Below are 17,862 nucleotides of genomic sequence, written 5' to 3'. Positions count from 1 at the left end.
TTCCGAGAATTGTACTTTTATTCAAATCCCTTTACATTTTTCTTCCAGCTGTAATCAACATTATTGCACTGCCTGAAATACTTGATTTGTAAAACACTCCTCTACCACAGGAACTGCAGAATGCAGTCAGACTAAGGAAGTATCCCAGTTTAATCAGTTTTAATATTCAAGTGTACAGAAGTATTTTACTGTAGGTTATGGATTTACTAATGTTACTTCTGTAAACTCAGCAGACCTCCTGTTCAAGCTGCAGTAGGTTTTTCCAATAATGCAGTGCTCGTTTGCTCATGGTCCCATGGTACAGAAGATCCTGGCAATGATTGGACCCAATAAATAGTCAGCTCACTTTTCGGAACAAGTTTTAGATAGACAATGAGGTCAGCTGTGCAGTCTAACAAGTAGTGAAATAAGTGGTCAAATCAACAGCGTTTTTGAAACGCAACCTGCCTCTACCAAGAAACAACAGAGGTAACAGTGTCCACTTGGACAGAAAGAATGGAAAACAAAATATTTGATGTAGTTGTAGGAATGTTACAAATCATTACACAAAACTTGAAAATATTTCTTTAAAATGGAGAGAAGATAGCTTTGTTAAGAAACATTCACAAGATGAGGGTATTGCTGGCTAGGCCAACACTTATTGGCCATTCCTAATTGTCCTCAAAGATAGTGGTGAGTTGCTCTCTTGGACCACTGCAGTCCTTGAGGTAAACATACACCCAAAGTGGTGCTAGGAAGGAGGTGTCAGCATATCGACTCAGCAGTCGTAAAGGGACAACAATGTAGTTCCAAGTCAGGATGATGTGTGTCTTGGAGGGGTACTTCCAGCTGGTATTTCATGTATCTGTTACCTTTGTCCTTCTAGGAGGGTTTAGAGGGTACTGTTGAAGGAATGTTGAGTTGTCAAAATGCAGATGGTACACATTGAAATTCATGGGCATCAATGGTGGAGAGAATGAATGTTGAAGGGATTAGATGGGATACCTTCCAGGCAAGTTTATTTTTCCTGGATGGTGTCAAGCTTCAAGTGTTGTTGGAGTTTCATTGATTCTCTGTTTTTGGAGATGTTTATTTCCTGGTGTTTGAATGTTGCAAACATCACTTGCCAGCTAACAGCCCAAATCTGTATATTATACACGGCTTGTTGCATTGGACATATACTGTTTCAGTATCTGAGTCACTGAAGATGGTGCTGAACATTGTGCAATCATCAGCACACATCTGCACCTCTGGTAGTATGTTGGAGGGATGATCATTTTTGGTGATGTCCCAGAATTTAGGTGATTGACTTCCAATGACTACAACCAAATTCCTTTATGATTGGCATGACACTACCCAATTAGGAGAGAAATTCGCCTGCCGTACCACCCCAAATTTTCATTGATTTTAGTTTTGCAAGGACATGGCTCTGTGGTTAGCACTACTGCCTCCCAGCGCCAGGGACCAGGTTCGATTCTAGCATCAGGTGACTATTTGTGTGAAGTTTGCCCATACTGCCTGTGTCTGCGTGGGTTCCCTCTGGATGCTCCGGTTTCCTCCCTCAATCCAAAGATGTGCAGGTTAAGTGAATTGGCCATACTAAGTTGCCCATAGTGTTCAGGAATGTGTACGTCAGGTGCATTAGTCAGGGGTAAATGTAGAGTAATAGAATAGGAAGATGGGTTACTCTTCAGAGGGTTGGTGTGGATTGGTTGGGCCGAAGGGCCTGTTTCCACACCGTAGGAATTCTACGACTCCTCGCTGTCACACACTGAAATACTGCCTTGACGTCAGGGCAGTCACGCTCACTTCCGCTTTTGTCCATGTTCAGACCAAGGCTGTAATCAGATTAAGAGCTGAAAAGCCAAGTGGCATCCAAAATTAGTGAAGGTGAGCTTGTGTTTTCTTTACTCATGGGAAATGGGCATTGCTGGCTGGGCCAGGATTTATTGCCTGTCCCTTGTGGTGGAATTCTTCTTGAAGCACTGCAGGCCCATGTGCTATAGGCTGACCCACAATGCCACTAGAAAGGAACTTCCAGGAATTTGACCCAATGAATGTGAAGGAATGTCAATATATTTCCAAGTCAGGATGGTGAGTGACTTGAATTGGAACTGACAAGTGGTGGTGTTTCCATATATTTGCTGCCTATGTCCTTCTAGGGTTTGGAAGGTGCTGTCGAACAATCTTTGGCAAACTCCTGCAGTGCATCTTATAGATAGTACACACTGCTGCTACTGATCGTCAGTATTTCTAGCCCTTGATGCACTGTTGTAGCCACTGTATTTATATAACGAATCCATTTTCTGGTCAATGATAACTCCTAGGATATTGATAGTGGTGGATTCAATGATGGTAATACCATTGAATGTCAAGATACGATAGTTAGATTGTCTCTGATTGGTGATGGTCATGATCTGACATTTGTGTGGCTCAAATGTTATTTGCCACTTATCAGTCCTAGCCTGGATTTTGTTCTGGGCTTGTTGCATTTTGACATAGACTACTTCAATATCTGAGGAGTCATGAATGATGTTGAACATTTGGACAGTTATTGGTGAACATCCCCATTTTGACCTTATGATGGAAGGTAGGATATTAATGAACCTGCTGAAGATGGTTGGGCACTGCCCTGCGGAACTCTTGCAGAGATCTCCTGTAGTTAAGATGACTGACCTCAAACAACCACAAACATAACTATTTCCTGGTTTTGCAGGTGTGACTCCAACAATGTAGAATTTTACTCCAATTTCTATTGACTCCTGCTTTGCTCAGGCTCCTTGATGCCACGCTCTGTCAAACGCAGACTTGATGTCAAGGGCTATCACTCTCACCGCACCTTATTGTTGATCAAGTTCTGTGTAGTAGCTCTATCAATGGCACTTTCCATAGTTTTGCTGATGATTGAAAGTCACCTGATAGGTTGGCAATTAGCCAACATTGCATTTTTCTTGCTTTTCGCAGACAGGACATATTTCCACATTATTGAGTGGCTGCCAATGTTATAACTTTACTGAAGCAGTTTGGATAGAAGGTGCAGCTAGTTGTGGAGCATGGTGATATGCACCCTTCCTTTCTACCCCCACAAACTTTAAAATCCACTTCTCTGTTCATCTCTTCTATCCCTCTGTATATTCCTCCATCATCTCTCCTGCCCTAGTCCGTAATGGCTACCCCCACATGTCCACATGTTTGCTTAGTTATGCATCTTGCAAAAATACTGGCATCACACCAGTTCAAATAGAGACCATCTCAATGGTACAGATCTCACTTTTGCCTGTATTGGTGCCAGCATCTCATGAACCAGAATCTACTTTCCTCATGCCAATGTTTGAGCCATGCATTCACCTCTTTATTATGATTTTCTCCGTGCCAGTTAGCACGTAGCTCAGGTAATAATCTTTGAGGTTTCATTTCTTAATTTGGTGCCTACCTCTCATACTGAGTACATAGAACCATTTTCTTTATCCAGGCTATGTTACTAGTATTTACATGGATCACAACAATTGGATCATCCCCTTCCTACTGCAAGTTCCTCTGCTGCCCTGAGCAGATGTCCTGAACCCTGGCACTGGGCAGACAATACATTAATGTGGCTTCATGCATGTTGCTGCAGAATATGATGTCAATTCCTTTGTACTGTTCCTAATATTCCTTTTTGCTGCCTCCAACTGAGTGGCTTTCTGTACTATCGTGCCAAGGTCAATTTGCTCACTTGTATCCAAACAAACTGAAAGAACCTCAATCCTGTTGGACAAGTACAAAAGTGGATGCTCCTTCTAACTGGGTCCCTTTACCTACTTCACTCATAGTCACATTTTCCTGTCTCTGAACACTGACTAAATCAGAAAACCCCATCCTAAGAGGTCCAACTCTCTCCTGGTACAAAGAATCCAGGTAGATGTCCACATCCTGATGTGTCATTGGGTCTGTAGTTCAGTCTCCAGCTCATAAATTCTGACCCAAAGCGACTTGAACCTCAGATACTTATCTCAGACGTGTTTGCCCAGGATCAAGCTAGCATCCAGGACCTCCCATATGCTTCAGCTATGGCACATCACATGTGTTGTTCTAAGCATTTACCTAATTATTTATTCAACAACATATTTGGATATGTTTTTGTATATTCTATTAATCTTACCACGAAGTACTATATTATGTTGAGCATTAGGAAGAGAATAAACATTTGTCATTTTCCCAGGTATGCACCAAATAGCTGCTTCTCCCATACCAGAGTCATAACCAATTACTGGAGGCTGAAAGACATTCAAGGAAACAAAAATAAAGGAGTATCTCTTTTCGCTTCTTCCCCATCTTCCTTCATCACCAACTCCGAGCACTTGATTGTACATCTCTCTAACTTGATTAGTTTTATATACTTCTTAGACAAAAGACCAGGATGACCTAGCCACAGAGGAACTGGTTTCAGTTGCTTATTTAAGTAACGAAGCCCAACCAATCTTGCAACTTTAGATTTCAACTAAATGCTAACAATAAACATGAATACATTTGTATAAAAAGATTTAGACTTTCTTACCCTATCGACTACCAACATCAGTCCTAGCATTCCTCTTAAAAACTCATTAGGTCAACCAAGCCCAGTATAAAAATTCTCCTTTTTTTTTGAAGGGGATATTGGGATATAGTGCTGAAAAAAAGGAATATTTCAACTATTGCTGATTTTATGATTAATTAGTTTTCTTTTTGTAACAGTGATTGGAACCTTCAAATATTAAATGGCTTCCAGGTGTCAAGGTGTTGGATTTAATGGACTAAATGAAAAGGTTGTAGGATTCTTGTGGCAAAGTTGTACTGTCCCTTCCTCTGAGCCAGAACCTCTGAGCCTGACTCCCACCTGCTCAAGAGGTGTGTTGCAACTCAATGGAATGGAGTGGTTCAAAGTATGTGCAGCAGTGATGACCCTACTTCTGAGGCAGGAGGCCTGGTTTCAAGTCTCACCTGCTCTAGAAGTGTGTCACAACGTCACTGAATAGGTTGATTAAGAAAGTTCTCGATAATAGTTTGGAAGAGTGGTTTTCCCAAGATTGTAGTAGTTTGGTAGCGTTTATCTAAACAAGTCTAGAAACAAAATGGCTGCGTCATTAAATTCCTGATGATTTAATGGAGGATATTTATACACAGATCAGGACTTCTTCTACAACGATGTAGCAGATATTTGTTTTAAACAATGCTAATTTTACAGGGTTAGATATCAAATGACTGGTTAAAAATAAAAGCATTTATATAGAAATCTCTATGACATGTGGATATCCCAAACCCTGTTAAACCCAATTTTCTTGAAATCTAGTCACACTGTAATATACTAGACTGGGAAACTGTAATGGTTATAAATCTACAAAGCAACAATGGAATCTTTTGTTCTCTGTTCTATTAAGTTAACAAATTTATTACTTTATATGTGACAGTAAATACAAAAGAGATACCCCAGAGGTGGTGCAGTAAAGTTAAAGGAAGTATTAAGAACCAATAAGATCATATGCGAATAGAAATTGACGTTGATTATTTAGCACATCAAATCTATTCTGCTATTCATTGCAGTTGACCATTCATCTCAGCTCCACTTTCATGCTCTATTCCCATTTCCTTAATAGTCAGAAATCTATTCATCTCTATTCTAAATAGTCCATTGAAAAATAATTGGCTGAAACTTCACTTTAGTACAGCATCTTACTCGTTGGTCAGGAAAATATCTTTGAATGAAACTTAAACATCGAGGTATTTAAACAAAGTTATAAATAATCACTTGAGTAAGCTATTTAATGAATGCCTTGCATTTTCTCACAAAAGGCCAAAATGAATCTGGTGTAGCTGTGCACAATGGAAGAATTTATCTTGTTGGTGGATACTCCATCTGGACCAATGAGCCATTAGCATGTATCCAGGTGAGTGTCTTGGTTTATCTCTTTCTTCAGGCTTTATTTAAAAGAGTACCTGTTAAGATATGAGGAAGAGAAATTATTAATTTCTTTGTCTATTCTTCAAGATATTACAGACTGCATTAAGTACACATATCAATTAAGAAATGTTCACTACTTTAAATAAGAAATTCAACTATAATTAAGTAAATCTGTAGGTTACTTAGTTGTAGAAGCTGTACCATATAAACTTGACTCAATAATATTACGTGGATATATGTTAAGTTTAGATTTTAGAAAATTCATAATAAATTGCACTTTAATAATAAGTCTAGATTGAATAAATAATAAATAACTGAAGATGGTTAATTACAAGAAGAAAATTTCAAAAGAGATTTGGGATTAAATATGTGTGTTTATAAATATGTGAAACATAAATGTAATTCCTTTTTTTTTGTTTTAGGTTCTGGATGTCAGTACAGAAGGCAAGGAAGAAGTGTTTTATGGTCCAACACTACCATTTGCTTCCAATGGAATAGCAGGGTGCTTTCTCCCTGCCCCTTACTTTACTTGCCCTAATCTTCAGACGCTTCAAGTGCCTCACCACAGGATAGGTGCTGTGTGAGAGCCTCAAACTTATAGGATCTATGTGTAATGTGAATGGAAGTGGTTACAGGTGACAACTACAGTGGTTTTGATATTTTCACCATTTTCCGTGTGTAGTCCAAAACCTATATTTCAGTCAAGATTACACACAGGTAGCCTGCATTTTCATCAATCTATTATAAATAGTTTAAGTTCTCCTTGAGATTGGCTATTCAATATATATAAAGTACAGTGACAACTGCTGCCTCTTCAGAAAACAAACCATGTAAAATTGGGACTGATAGTTTCAGTTATTGATTGTATGGATCAAAAGTGGTTGGTAGCACTGCGCATTTTGTGGGTGAATCATGTCAGGTGCCATATTTGTGAGGGTATTGGTGTGTGCATGATGTACACCCAGCAGAGATGCGCAGGGCAGGTAGCATACAACAGTGTTTTAACATCAAACATACCATTTTGGAGCTCAGCATTCCAGCTAATGCCCTGTCTAAATCTCACAAATTGAGCTCTCATTCAGCAGATGCAAGATATCATTGATTGTTTATGGGCTAGTTGTCAGTTGAGTTATGAATTCTACAAATGCATGGTACTTTCTATAGTTGTTTAAAGTTGCCAAGGTTTAGAAGGAGTAATGTTGCTCACTTCAAAGTTTTTATATGAACCAGTTGCTACTAGACACGGATGCACTAATAGACATTCTCCTTGGAATACAACACAACTGTAAGAATGAACAGAGGTCAAAAGCAGAGCATGAGAAGCTGTAAGAAGCAAGTAGGAGATGAGGAAAGGGCCTCAGCAGGAAGTCTGCCCAGGGACTCTGTAAGCAGTTCTCTTTCCTTCACCCCTCTGGGGAGGAAATTGCACGTTGATTTCCTTTGATTATAGAACTCGTCACTGAAATCTGCGACAACCCAAAATCTGAGAGTAGGAAAAAGATATCATTGTCAATGGCAATAGCTGGAGCTGGAGATATTTGCAGCATCTTGCAGTTTGCCATCCACTGTTGAGGAAGAGGGGCAACAGATACCCTCTCACCAATCTCTCTTGTCAAAGAGAAGCAACTGAAGTGAATACATGCTTTGTTAGGATTCCAGGCTTTTCACTGGTGCATGGCTTTTGAGCATCATGTCTCATTATTGGTACTGAAAGAGATTCTAGCCCCTCAACATCTTGAGGGGCAGTGAATCAAGCAAGTAAATGTGGTGGTGTCCTGGTAGTAATCGTAATGCTTTCATTCTGTGACAATTACTTGTTCCATTGCATTTGAGCTGACATTGTAACACAGAGTATTAACTGACTTGCAACATAACTTAAAACTGTCACAAACCAACCAGATTTAACATAGACAAAAAAAGTTAACAAGCAACTAACAATTTTTTTTAAAGAAGTATTTCTCTATTAACTAACACACTAAAATTCTTTGATGAATTTTAAGTTTATATCATGCTCGTAGCACATACGTAGACTTAAAAATTACGTTTTAAACCCCTCCTAGTTTCATAGTTAATTGCAATCTCCCTGCCAGGATAAATTTTCCATTGTCCTTTGAACTTCATTCCACACAGTCTCCAGAGTATACCTAAAACAAATTCAAGTAGCAAGACCCACCCTTGGTCCTTAAATTTCGAAAAGTTCTGTCTCTTCAACAAGCGCACCACCTATCATGAACAGCCTACTTGGTTGCTAACTGAAATTGAAGCAGTCTGTCCTTCTGCTTTTCAGTGTAGTTAAAGGTTATATCTCTCCTGTTCTTGTCGCTGTTTGGGTTCACATACCAACTGACCATCTTTTCTCAAGGTCTGAAACTTGCCTTTTGATGTTCATTTGTTTTTTTTGGCCCAGACATTATTCTAGATGGCAACAAGATCACATGGGCCTCTCTCCAGGTAGAGGTTTATGAGAAGCTCACCATCTTATTTCATTCCATTTCACTTAAAATTGAAAAAAGATTTCTAAAAACATAACATTATAAAATCCCACATTTGTTATGCGTTTATGATATGCCTGATGTCTATGGTGTGTAACCCATGCATATTGCACAGTATGCATATAATGAAATCTGTGCTGTCAGACAAATTACGATAGAGCTTGGGAGTAGATATAATGGGAATGTCACTGCACTGGCAATCCAGAACCCCAGACTAGTGTTCTCGAGACATAAGTTTAAATATTACCATATCAGATAGTAAAGATCAAAATCATAAAAATCTGGAATTTAAAAAAATTATGGTGGTTATGTAACCACTATCGAAATTCATAAAAATCCATCTGACTCACTAATGTAACTTTAGACAGAGGTTTGCCATCCTTACCTGATTTGGCTTAATCGTGACACAGACACACAGGAATATCGTTCATTTTTAATTGTCTTTTGGGAAACTATGAATTGGCCACCGAGTCTCACATTTCATGAATGAATATTAAAAGAAAAAAGACCTTGGCATGCTGAAACAACACTGGAGAAGCCCTGCAGTTCACAGCAGTGTGGGCTGTTATTATGCATCGTGCTTGTTACAATCATCAAATCACGAGGGAAGCAACGAGTACAGTGAGTAACAGAAATATGAGCAAGACAGAAGGCAACCTGGAAAATCCATTTCAGGACAAGCTGCCCACAAAGAACTCATCTTTGTACAGTACCAGAGCTGGACCTCCCATTCACGAACAATCCTCATGGTTTATCTTCCCTGCAATTGACAAGATCCTGTTTTGCAAAAACAAAAGCCAAAATGAGACAAAATTTCAAATCTAATAGATAAAATCATTCTATACTGCACACACGGTCAAATAAGCAACTGTTTCTTAATGCTTGCCAACTGTGTGCCTTCATATGGGCTGGTGCTCTGACACAGTGCTATTCCAGCCATTGCAGCATGACTGATGGAAGGCTGCTGACTTTGAGGGAAAATTGCCGTGGCTTTGAAGGAAGACCTCAAGCAATTCTAACACTAGAAAACCTTGCTGCCTATGTGCTTACTGGCTATCTGTTGTTGCCTGTTATCACTAGCATAGATCATCGCATCATAACAGTGAAAGGTATCTGCTGGATGGTTTTCCTGCTTTCCTTATATTATGAAATGTAACTGGTTGTACCATAGACCTGACAGTTTGGTTCTCAAAGGACTTAATTCATCAGCATTTGCATACAAGTACTCCCTAGCTCCTTTGAGAGTCCAGGGTAGCCCCACTTTGTCATTCACCAATACAGGAACTTCAGAATCTACAACAGTCATCTCAGTTTATCTATGCAGACACTTTAATTTGATCTTTTTAGAATGTGCCTTTCATACCTAATTACTCTAACATAATTTGTTCCACTCTGAGATAAGAAAATTATTTCTTGCTTTGCCAAAAATTGTTTGGCTTGAATAACCAACTATAATTATTATAAAAATGAAAACATCCCATCAGCAATCCTACTGTTGCATTCCTTTGTAAAATCTCGTGCAAAACATTTGTTAAACCATTCTTTTGTTCTCTTAGCATGTGATGCTTCCTTGTAGTTCCAAATTAGCTCATCCTTTTTTGTCCTACTTTTGTACTAATAAAAGCCTTTGCTATTTCCCTTTCTAATGAACCTGCAAGATTTCCTTCTGTAATACTGCCATCCCCACACACAAGGGATTAAGAGTCACATGATAATTTTTTTTCCTCATCTAACCAGTTCACTTAAACTTGCACCCGCCTATTCTCATCCTTTTACAATAAGAACTTTTTTCCCTATTTACTCTGTCCAGAGCTGTCATGATTTTGAAAATCTCTATCAAATTACCTTTCAATATTCTCCAAGGAAAACGATTACAATTTCTCATATCTATCTTTGTAGCTAAAATCCTTCGTGCCTGGAACTATTTTTGTGGCTTTCTTTCTGTACCATCCAGGTCATGAGTAGAAAAATAAAGTTGATATTCCAGCATAGTGTTGATGGAATGGTCCACTGATAAGGCTGCCACCTTCCCAAATGTCTCATACCTACCCTCTCATTTGTACTTGAGAGATGCCATGGTGATATTTTGAAAAAGAGTAGGGAGTTATCCCCAATGGCTTGACCTATGTTCCTTCCTCAATTAACAGACTATTTGGGGAATACAGTAGAATCCTTGTTCCCGTGGGGTTACATTCCAAGACCTACCATCAAAGCCCAAAACTGCGGATAGTCACGAACCCATTCATTTAAATAGGAAATTTATCTTTCCAGTAGCTCCCAGGTTCTGGAACATTCCCTGTAATATGTTTGGGCCTCAGTAAACAGTGGGTAATTGAAACCACGGAAAGTGGACCCACAGATATGGCAGTTGGCCTGTACCTCATTACTGTTCTGGGGAGATTCAGAGTGTAAAATTGACTGTTGTGTCTCTTACAAAACAACAATGATTACACTTTTTTAAGAAAAAGTATATTAATCAGCTGAATGCTTTATGTGTCCAGGACAGCCCACATCTCATGTTCTATGGTTGTGAAATTTCCCATACAAATAATCCTTTCCTTTCAAATTCTAATTATCAATCCATCTCCTATTTGTGCATGGCTTTGGCCCATTCACTCCTGGTTAGAATAGAGTTTATCTGTACTTTGTCCATTTCACATTTAAATGTCTTGCACTGTTTGATCTGATACTTTTCCAATTATTCTGGACCAGATTATTTGCAAGTATTGTATTCAAATATGCATGCATTCTAAGAATCCCTCTTCTTTTTGACCATAAAATCTTTCTTAACCAATCTAATTTAGAAAAGGTGAAAAAAATGACCCAGAGTTCCATTCCCATTGCTATTCTCAACATTCCCTAAAGATGTCACCCTTGCATTGTTCCTTGCTGTTCAGAAGATCTGTTGCGAGCTCCCAACATCCAAAATTCCTCAATTGCAATTTGGCTAAGCATCAATTTAGATTAGATTAGATTAGATTCCATACAGTATGGAAACAGGCCTTTTGGCCCAACTAGTCCACACCAACACTCTGAAGAGTAACCCACCCAGACCCATTCCCAAGCCTATACTAACTAACACACCTATTTGGCAATTTGGCATGGCCAATTCACCTGACCTGCACATCTTTGGATTGTGGGAGGAAACCGGAGCACCCAGAGGAAACACACGCAGACACAGGGAGAATGTGCAAACTCCATACAGACAGTCGCCCAAGTGGGAATTGAATGCGGGTCCCTGGCACCGGGAGGCATTCTGAAAACCTGATTTTCCTTATGTGTGTTCTTAAAAACTTCTGTACTTGTAAATACGTTTTCACTTTTCAATTTCTCCTAAGGGAAGTATCCCAGTGTCCAGTTTCACCATGACTGAAACCAAGTTCCTGTCTTTGTTGTAATGTCATGGAGGTGAGTTTTCTGAGAAATCTGCCTGGCATTTTCCTTAAACCATGAATGCCCTGGGAAAAAAATATACAAGTGTTACAGTATTATGAACATCAGAACCTCTTTTGAAATTCACCCCTGTAAACCTATGTTCTAAGAATTACTTCTAGTTCATGTGCTGCATTTTCACTGATTCACAAATTCAAATCTAATCACTACGCCAAACAATTGATTCGAATCAATACTATTTTCCTTTGTTTATCCTTCATCTTTCTTCGCTTGAACTTCTCGCAGCCTAAGCATATCTCTCTCGACATCCTTTACGTTAATAGCCCAGATTTTCTAATGACCCAATCACCCTTTCTGAAGCATGGGAGTAGCATACTGGGATATTGAAGATTCTGCTGGGCAATTACCTCTAAACCTACAACGTTTTAAAGGTATCTGGATGGGTATATAGATAGGAAAGGTTTAGAGGGATATGGGCCAAATGGGACTACATTTATATCGGATATCTGGTTGGCATGGACAAGTCAGACCAAAGGGTCAGTTTCTGTGCTGTGGATCTCCTCAACTCTGTGAAAATATCTTTTAAATTGTATCATTTGGAGGGTAGTTCTGGAGCGGAGGAATGAATTACATAGGAAAGTTAACCGATTAAATACCTAGTCTAACACTTCAGTAGCTATTAAACTGACCCTCAAATTACCTCACACACCCTCAACTAGATACCTATACCACGCCAGATCCTTTACACCCTACAGGCACTAACACAACACACCCTCCACCTTTGACACCAGACCAGACACCAACACTCTCTGAGTAGGACCTGACAACACCCTTGGACCTGACAACACCTTTCCCCACTGCCAGACCTAAACTCTTATCCCTACTCCTGATCAGACATCCCTTCCCCCTGTTCTGGATCTGATGCTCCCTTTCCATTTCAGACCCAATACCCACTTCATTTGCTCTGGAATTGAAACCCACCCCTGACCTCTATGACCCAAACAGCCTTTCCTGCTGCAGTCCATACCGCACCTCCCCATTTACTGGGCCACCTCTCTGGATTTGACAACCCCCATCCCCTCTGCTGATCTAGGCCTAACACCTCTGTCTTTAGCACCTTACATTTCTGCTGTCCAGCAGGACAAGGGTAGGAGCTACATAGCCCCACCACCACCCACATGTTCCTCACTAAGTTGCACTCCATCCTAACTTAGAACTGTATTGCTGTTCCTACACAATTCACTCAGTCAAAATCCTGGAAATCCCTCTCTAACAGCATTGTAGGTGTACTTACACCACACGGACTACAGTAGTTGAAGAAGGCAGCTCATCACCACCGTCTCATGGGGAATTAAGGATGGACAATAAATGATTGTAAAGTTTTCTATGTCCAGAACTTGACTAAATGCTTTGGAATGATGAAACTCTTCCTGTTTACAGTGCTTGTCAAAGCAAACATTGATGTGTCTGATCTACTGCTTTCTTAACTGATCAAGTGCATCATCTTATTCTTCAGTATCTAAATCCTCAAACAAGCTCCCGCGTTCTATCAGATTTTCCATTCAAGATAGTCAAAAAATGAATTCTGATTTTATGAACATTGAGAGTGATGCTATATCTTCCTTGCTACAGAACTGTATATTGTCCAGGATGTTCTGTTGGTTGAAATGGAAGTCTTCTAGACACTCACCATAATTCCAGTATCACCTTAATGTTTTCCCTTGGCAGTGAATTTTAATAGTTTCATCAGGAGGCTAGGGAAGGAGGAAAACTGCCAAGAAAATCTTCCACTAGTTTCATTAAGTCTTCTATTCCTGGTTGTCAAGATTATAAAACAATATAAAATGAACAGTACCTTTTCAAAGGCATCTTATTGAAATTATGGTTATAATCTTAATAGTTTTATAAATAATGATTATTTGTTAGACTGAACAGCTTTTTCCAGAAAACTGTCACAGCTTAAATGTTGCATGTCCTGCAATGTTTCTAAAGCATATTAATGTGAATTGCAGTCTTAGCTATGTGTTTTGGATTTCAAAGAGATGAATGTATTTTGTAATAAAACTTCAAAGCCAATACTTACTTATGACCCTCTACAGAAATTCCAAATGATCATTCACAATGTATAACTCTCATTATAATAATAATAATGCTGATTTCACAAAAGTCATTTTATATCATTATGGCGGGCTATTGTTTACAATCTGCAAGGTGCACTGCAGCTTCTAACTTGGGTATCACCATCCACATCTGTGAAGAGTGGGGTCTGACCTGTACTGGGAACTCAGCTTTTTATAATGATACCAATGTTTGATATTTTGTAAGAGAGGGCATCCCAGCTAAACTTGCAGATGATACAAACATAGTAGGAAAGTTTGTTTGGAGAGGACACAAGGAGGACCTATACATAGAGAGCCTTGAGTGAGTGGACAAAAATCTGGCAGATGGAGCAGGATGTGGAAACATTTGAAGTTGTTCACTTTGACAGGACAAATAAGAAAGCAGATTGCGGATGGTTCACTCTTACCTGAAGACAAACAGACTGTTGGCACGAAAAGGGTTAGTCTCATTGAAGTTATTTAGGAAGCATCCTGCTCATTAGTTGAGATATTAGAAACTCTGCCCTGGATCTTCCCCCTATTCTTCCATCTGGAAAAATTGGCTCTTTGAGGACTGCAATATGAGGACCATCAGTTGAGGTCTGCTGCCTAAAAAAATCTGCCTATTGAAGATGACACAATAAGAATTATCCTCTGCCCCTGAGCACTTGCTGATGTACCATATTTCTAGGGGCAGATAGCTTATTCTGTGACAATCAATCATCTGAATCCTTTTGGATTAGTGGTGCTGGAAGAGCACAGCGGTTCAGGTAGCATCCAAGGAGCTTAGAATCCTTTTGGTCAATGGCCATTGGACAGCTACTCATGATGTCAGCTAACTGTTGTACCCTTGCCCACCTCCTTTTGAAGGTTCAATTTCATTCCTTCAAGAACAAAACCTTATTTTTGAAAAATTGCACTGATAATAGGATAATGTGGCACCCATACATTTTTGCGTATGCTCCTGGAAGGCTAGTTATTACTGTAACACAGCTAAATGCTACACAGGAAACACTGAATGTGGAATACTAAATAAACACAGATTTAAAGGGACCCTAAATTTCAACAATCAAGAGGCTAATGAGTAAAATTCGCCAGAAAATGTTTCAGTGCATGTGTGGCATCTTGTTTTCTTCAGTTCAAAAGCAGTGTAATCAAGGATTCTCAACAATTTTTAAAGTGTCTGATAATGCACCATTCAGTGTATAGAAATGGTGTATTTTATTGGAGGAAGGTATAGAGTTTGATCACATCATTACAGCATTGTTTTCAAAAATCTAAATCCTTCACAGCATTTAAAGAATTGGCTGAAATTTAACATTCATTTTAATCGTGCATATAAGGCAGAACCACTTCTTTCAATCTGGTTGCAAAAAAGCTGTAAAACATGGTCTGTAATAGGAATGTGTGGTTAGATATTGGTCCTCACCTTCCAAGTAATGAACTGGTGGGGCAGATTAATTGCCCATGACAAAAAGTCCTGGTTTCATTGGAATGGAAATTGGCCTGATTCTATAATGACTGCAAAATGCTATTCTTTGGTTTCCTGCTTAGGCTGTTCATTGAAATAAACTAGAGTGGGCTTTCATGTGACTAGATATTTATTAAACATTTGGAGAGTCTGGAAGTTGCTTTACCTTTTCACATTGTCTTACTATCACTTTATTGACTGCTGTAAGAATCAAAACAAAATAACAGTATTGCGAACCCCAAATATAGTCTGTATCTTGTGCTTAAGTGTTGAAAGTTAAAATATTACATTTTTATCGCAGAGTTGTTACAATCAAGAATATAAAGATTAAAGCTAGTTAATGGAGTTGAGTATCATTTGTCTAGATTACATGATGTGTTTCAGAACACAATTCAAAGACCACCCATGTAATATATCCCATGTTGCTTCATTGTTAATATACTGTTCAAGTTCCATCTGTTGTACAAAAGGCCATCATGTTTCCCTTGTGTTATGGTATTTGTGACTCATAAGCTTTACATTCATAATAAGACACTCATTAATCTGAAATTCACCAATAGTCTAAACATAGCCTCATTATTTACCATGCATTTTGTAGAATATGTGTTTTATTCTTATTCAACTTCAATGTGTTCATTCCTGGTAATTATAAAGATATAAAACTGTATACTGCAGGTAATAAGAAATATCAGTACTGTAAGGATTAAGTCCAACATTGCATTGAAGCTCAGTTTGAAGTGCACCAATTTGACATTTGACCAATCAGGACTGTACCAGTGCAGTTATATCAGTCTAGTTATTTAAACTGAGTTCTACTATTCAATAAAATTTTCTGGTGGAATAGAAATAACATCAATCAGACCTTCAAGCAAAGCTTTACCTGACATGAAATATTTTTACTGTGGGCTTCCTTAACAAAAAAACATCAGGAGAAAAGCTATCTATAATGCACATTGTTTGGTGCCTGTACAAAGGTTTACATAAATAAATGTAATAAAATAAATTTTAAACATTGCTTCTTAATCCTTCATTGTACAAGCAGCTGATTTCTAATTATAAGGGATTGGTGATTGTCTATTACCCAGGAGCTGAAATCAAAGATTGATTTTTCAAGATTTTTACTATAGAAATTAAGTTCCTGAGTTTTGGATATATTCCCCACCTTGAGACATCTGAATTGAATTTCAGAATATGAACTGGCACAAGTTTGAGTCAAGCATCTGAACCTTTTAAGAGCCATGTCAAATTAAAGTGATCAGCAAGATACATTTGTAAAGCAGTTGTTGAGGTGCAGATGCTTTTAAAATCTTAAGATACAATATCACTGGAATACCTTCAATACAGGAACAGCCAAAAAGTCTAGTTTTATCTTATACTAGTAGCATTCACTTGTCAATTTGAAATCTGCAAAGTTTCTTTGAAAGTACCTTTGAAAGTAGTTCTTGATGACTGTAATTATACTCTCTTGGTAACTATGGATAGATTAAAGGTTATAGCCATCAATTCAGGAGGTAGAGCAGGATTCAGAAACAGACATAGTCAACATTTCCTGTTTTTAAATTAAAAATACTTGTATCATATCAATATACTTTCTCATGATCACAAAAATGGCAAAGCTACAATTTTTCACTTGATGAAAATATTCTTGTCAGTCCCACCTCTTCTATTGATGTCAAGTTGGAAGGGGCTGTTTTGTGATCCTTCAACCTCTTTTCAGAAATTACCTTTTTAGAGGCAGACATCCAAGGAAATAGGATCCCACTCCAAATTTGAGCTTTTGGAAGCATTACCAGGTGAAATTCAGGAATTTGGGGTTTGTGAACTTTATTTGTTTGAGAAATTTGTTAACCTTCTCAGAATATTGCACCAAAGCCAACATTTAGTAAAATTTGTAAGAGTCCTTAATTTCAGAAAATATACTTCCATATAGTCATAGAAACAGACCCTTCGGTCCAACTAGGCCACTGACCATTTTCAGTTCATTAAATCAACAAAAACATGATGTAAATCCCTATAAGATTTAAATGAAACTTACAGTCACTCGTGTACCCTGATTGCTAATCCCTGAGTCTAAAGATAACCAGTCCCTATCCTTTCATCACAGGATAACAATCCTGAATCTTCAATAGTGTCCTTTTTTGTAGTCTCCCAGTCACACTATCTCACACCCAGGCCTTAGAACTATATTCAGTCCACAGTTTGCAGGATCACCTAGTCTTCCATAACCTTTTATCTTGGTCTTTCAATCTCCCAAGCTATGGAACTACAAAGTAAGGGCCAATTCCTGCTGTTATTCATCAGAAAGGTGACATAGCTCCCCTCATGGTGATGGGTGTTTAGCTCACAGTATTGATCATGTATTCATGCATCCTTTCACTCTATCCAGGAATTGATTGAGTTTCATAATTGCAGTTGGTTTATGGAATTGTTCAATTGTTAATGTTCTTCATGAGTCTAGGTTTCAGTTAACAAATTTCTGTGCATCAAGGTTAACAGTTTCAGTGGAAAGAA

At 38.5% G+C, this 17,862-nt stretch overlaps 1 protein-coding gene across 2 annotated transcripts in view; it reads left to right on the top strand.

Moving 5' to 3' along the window:
- Positions 1-16,319, top strand: part of klhl32 (kelch-like family member 32) — a 307,588-nt gene extending 291,269 nt beyond the window's left edge. For both annotated transcript variants that reach the window (XM_072554905.1, XM_072554909.1), the window contains 2 exons: positions 5,788-5,882; positions 6,319-16,319. In XM_072554905.1, coding sequence (XP_072411006.1) covers positions 5,788-5,882; positions 6,319-6,480 — 257 coding nt within the window. In that variant the 3' untranslated portion in view covers positions 6,481-16,319. The remainder of the gene's footprint in view (positions 1-5,787; positions 5,883-6,318) is intronic.
- The last annotated feature ends 1,543 nt before the right edge of the window (positions 16,320-17,862 follow it).

Source organism: Chiloscyllium punctatum, chromosome 3, assembly GCF_047496795.1.
Source record: "Chiloscyllium punctatum isolate Juve2018m chromosome 3, sChiPun1.3, whole genome shotgun sequence".
Classification (NCBI taxonomy): Eukaryota; Metazoa; Chordata; class Chondrichthyes; order Orectolobiformes; family Hemiscylliidae; genus Chiloscyllium; species Chiloscyllium punctatum.
The sequence above is the reverse complement of the archived record's forward strand: the minus strand, read 5'-3'. Positions and strand labels throughout refer to the sequence as shown.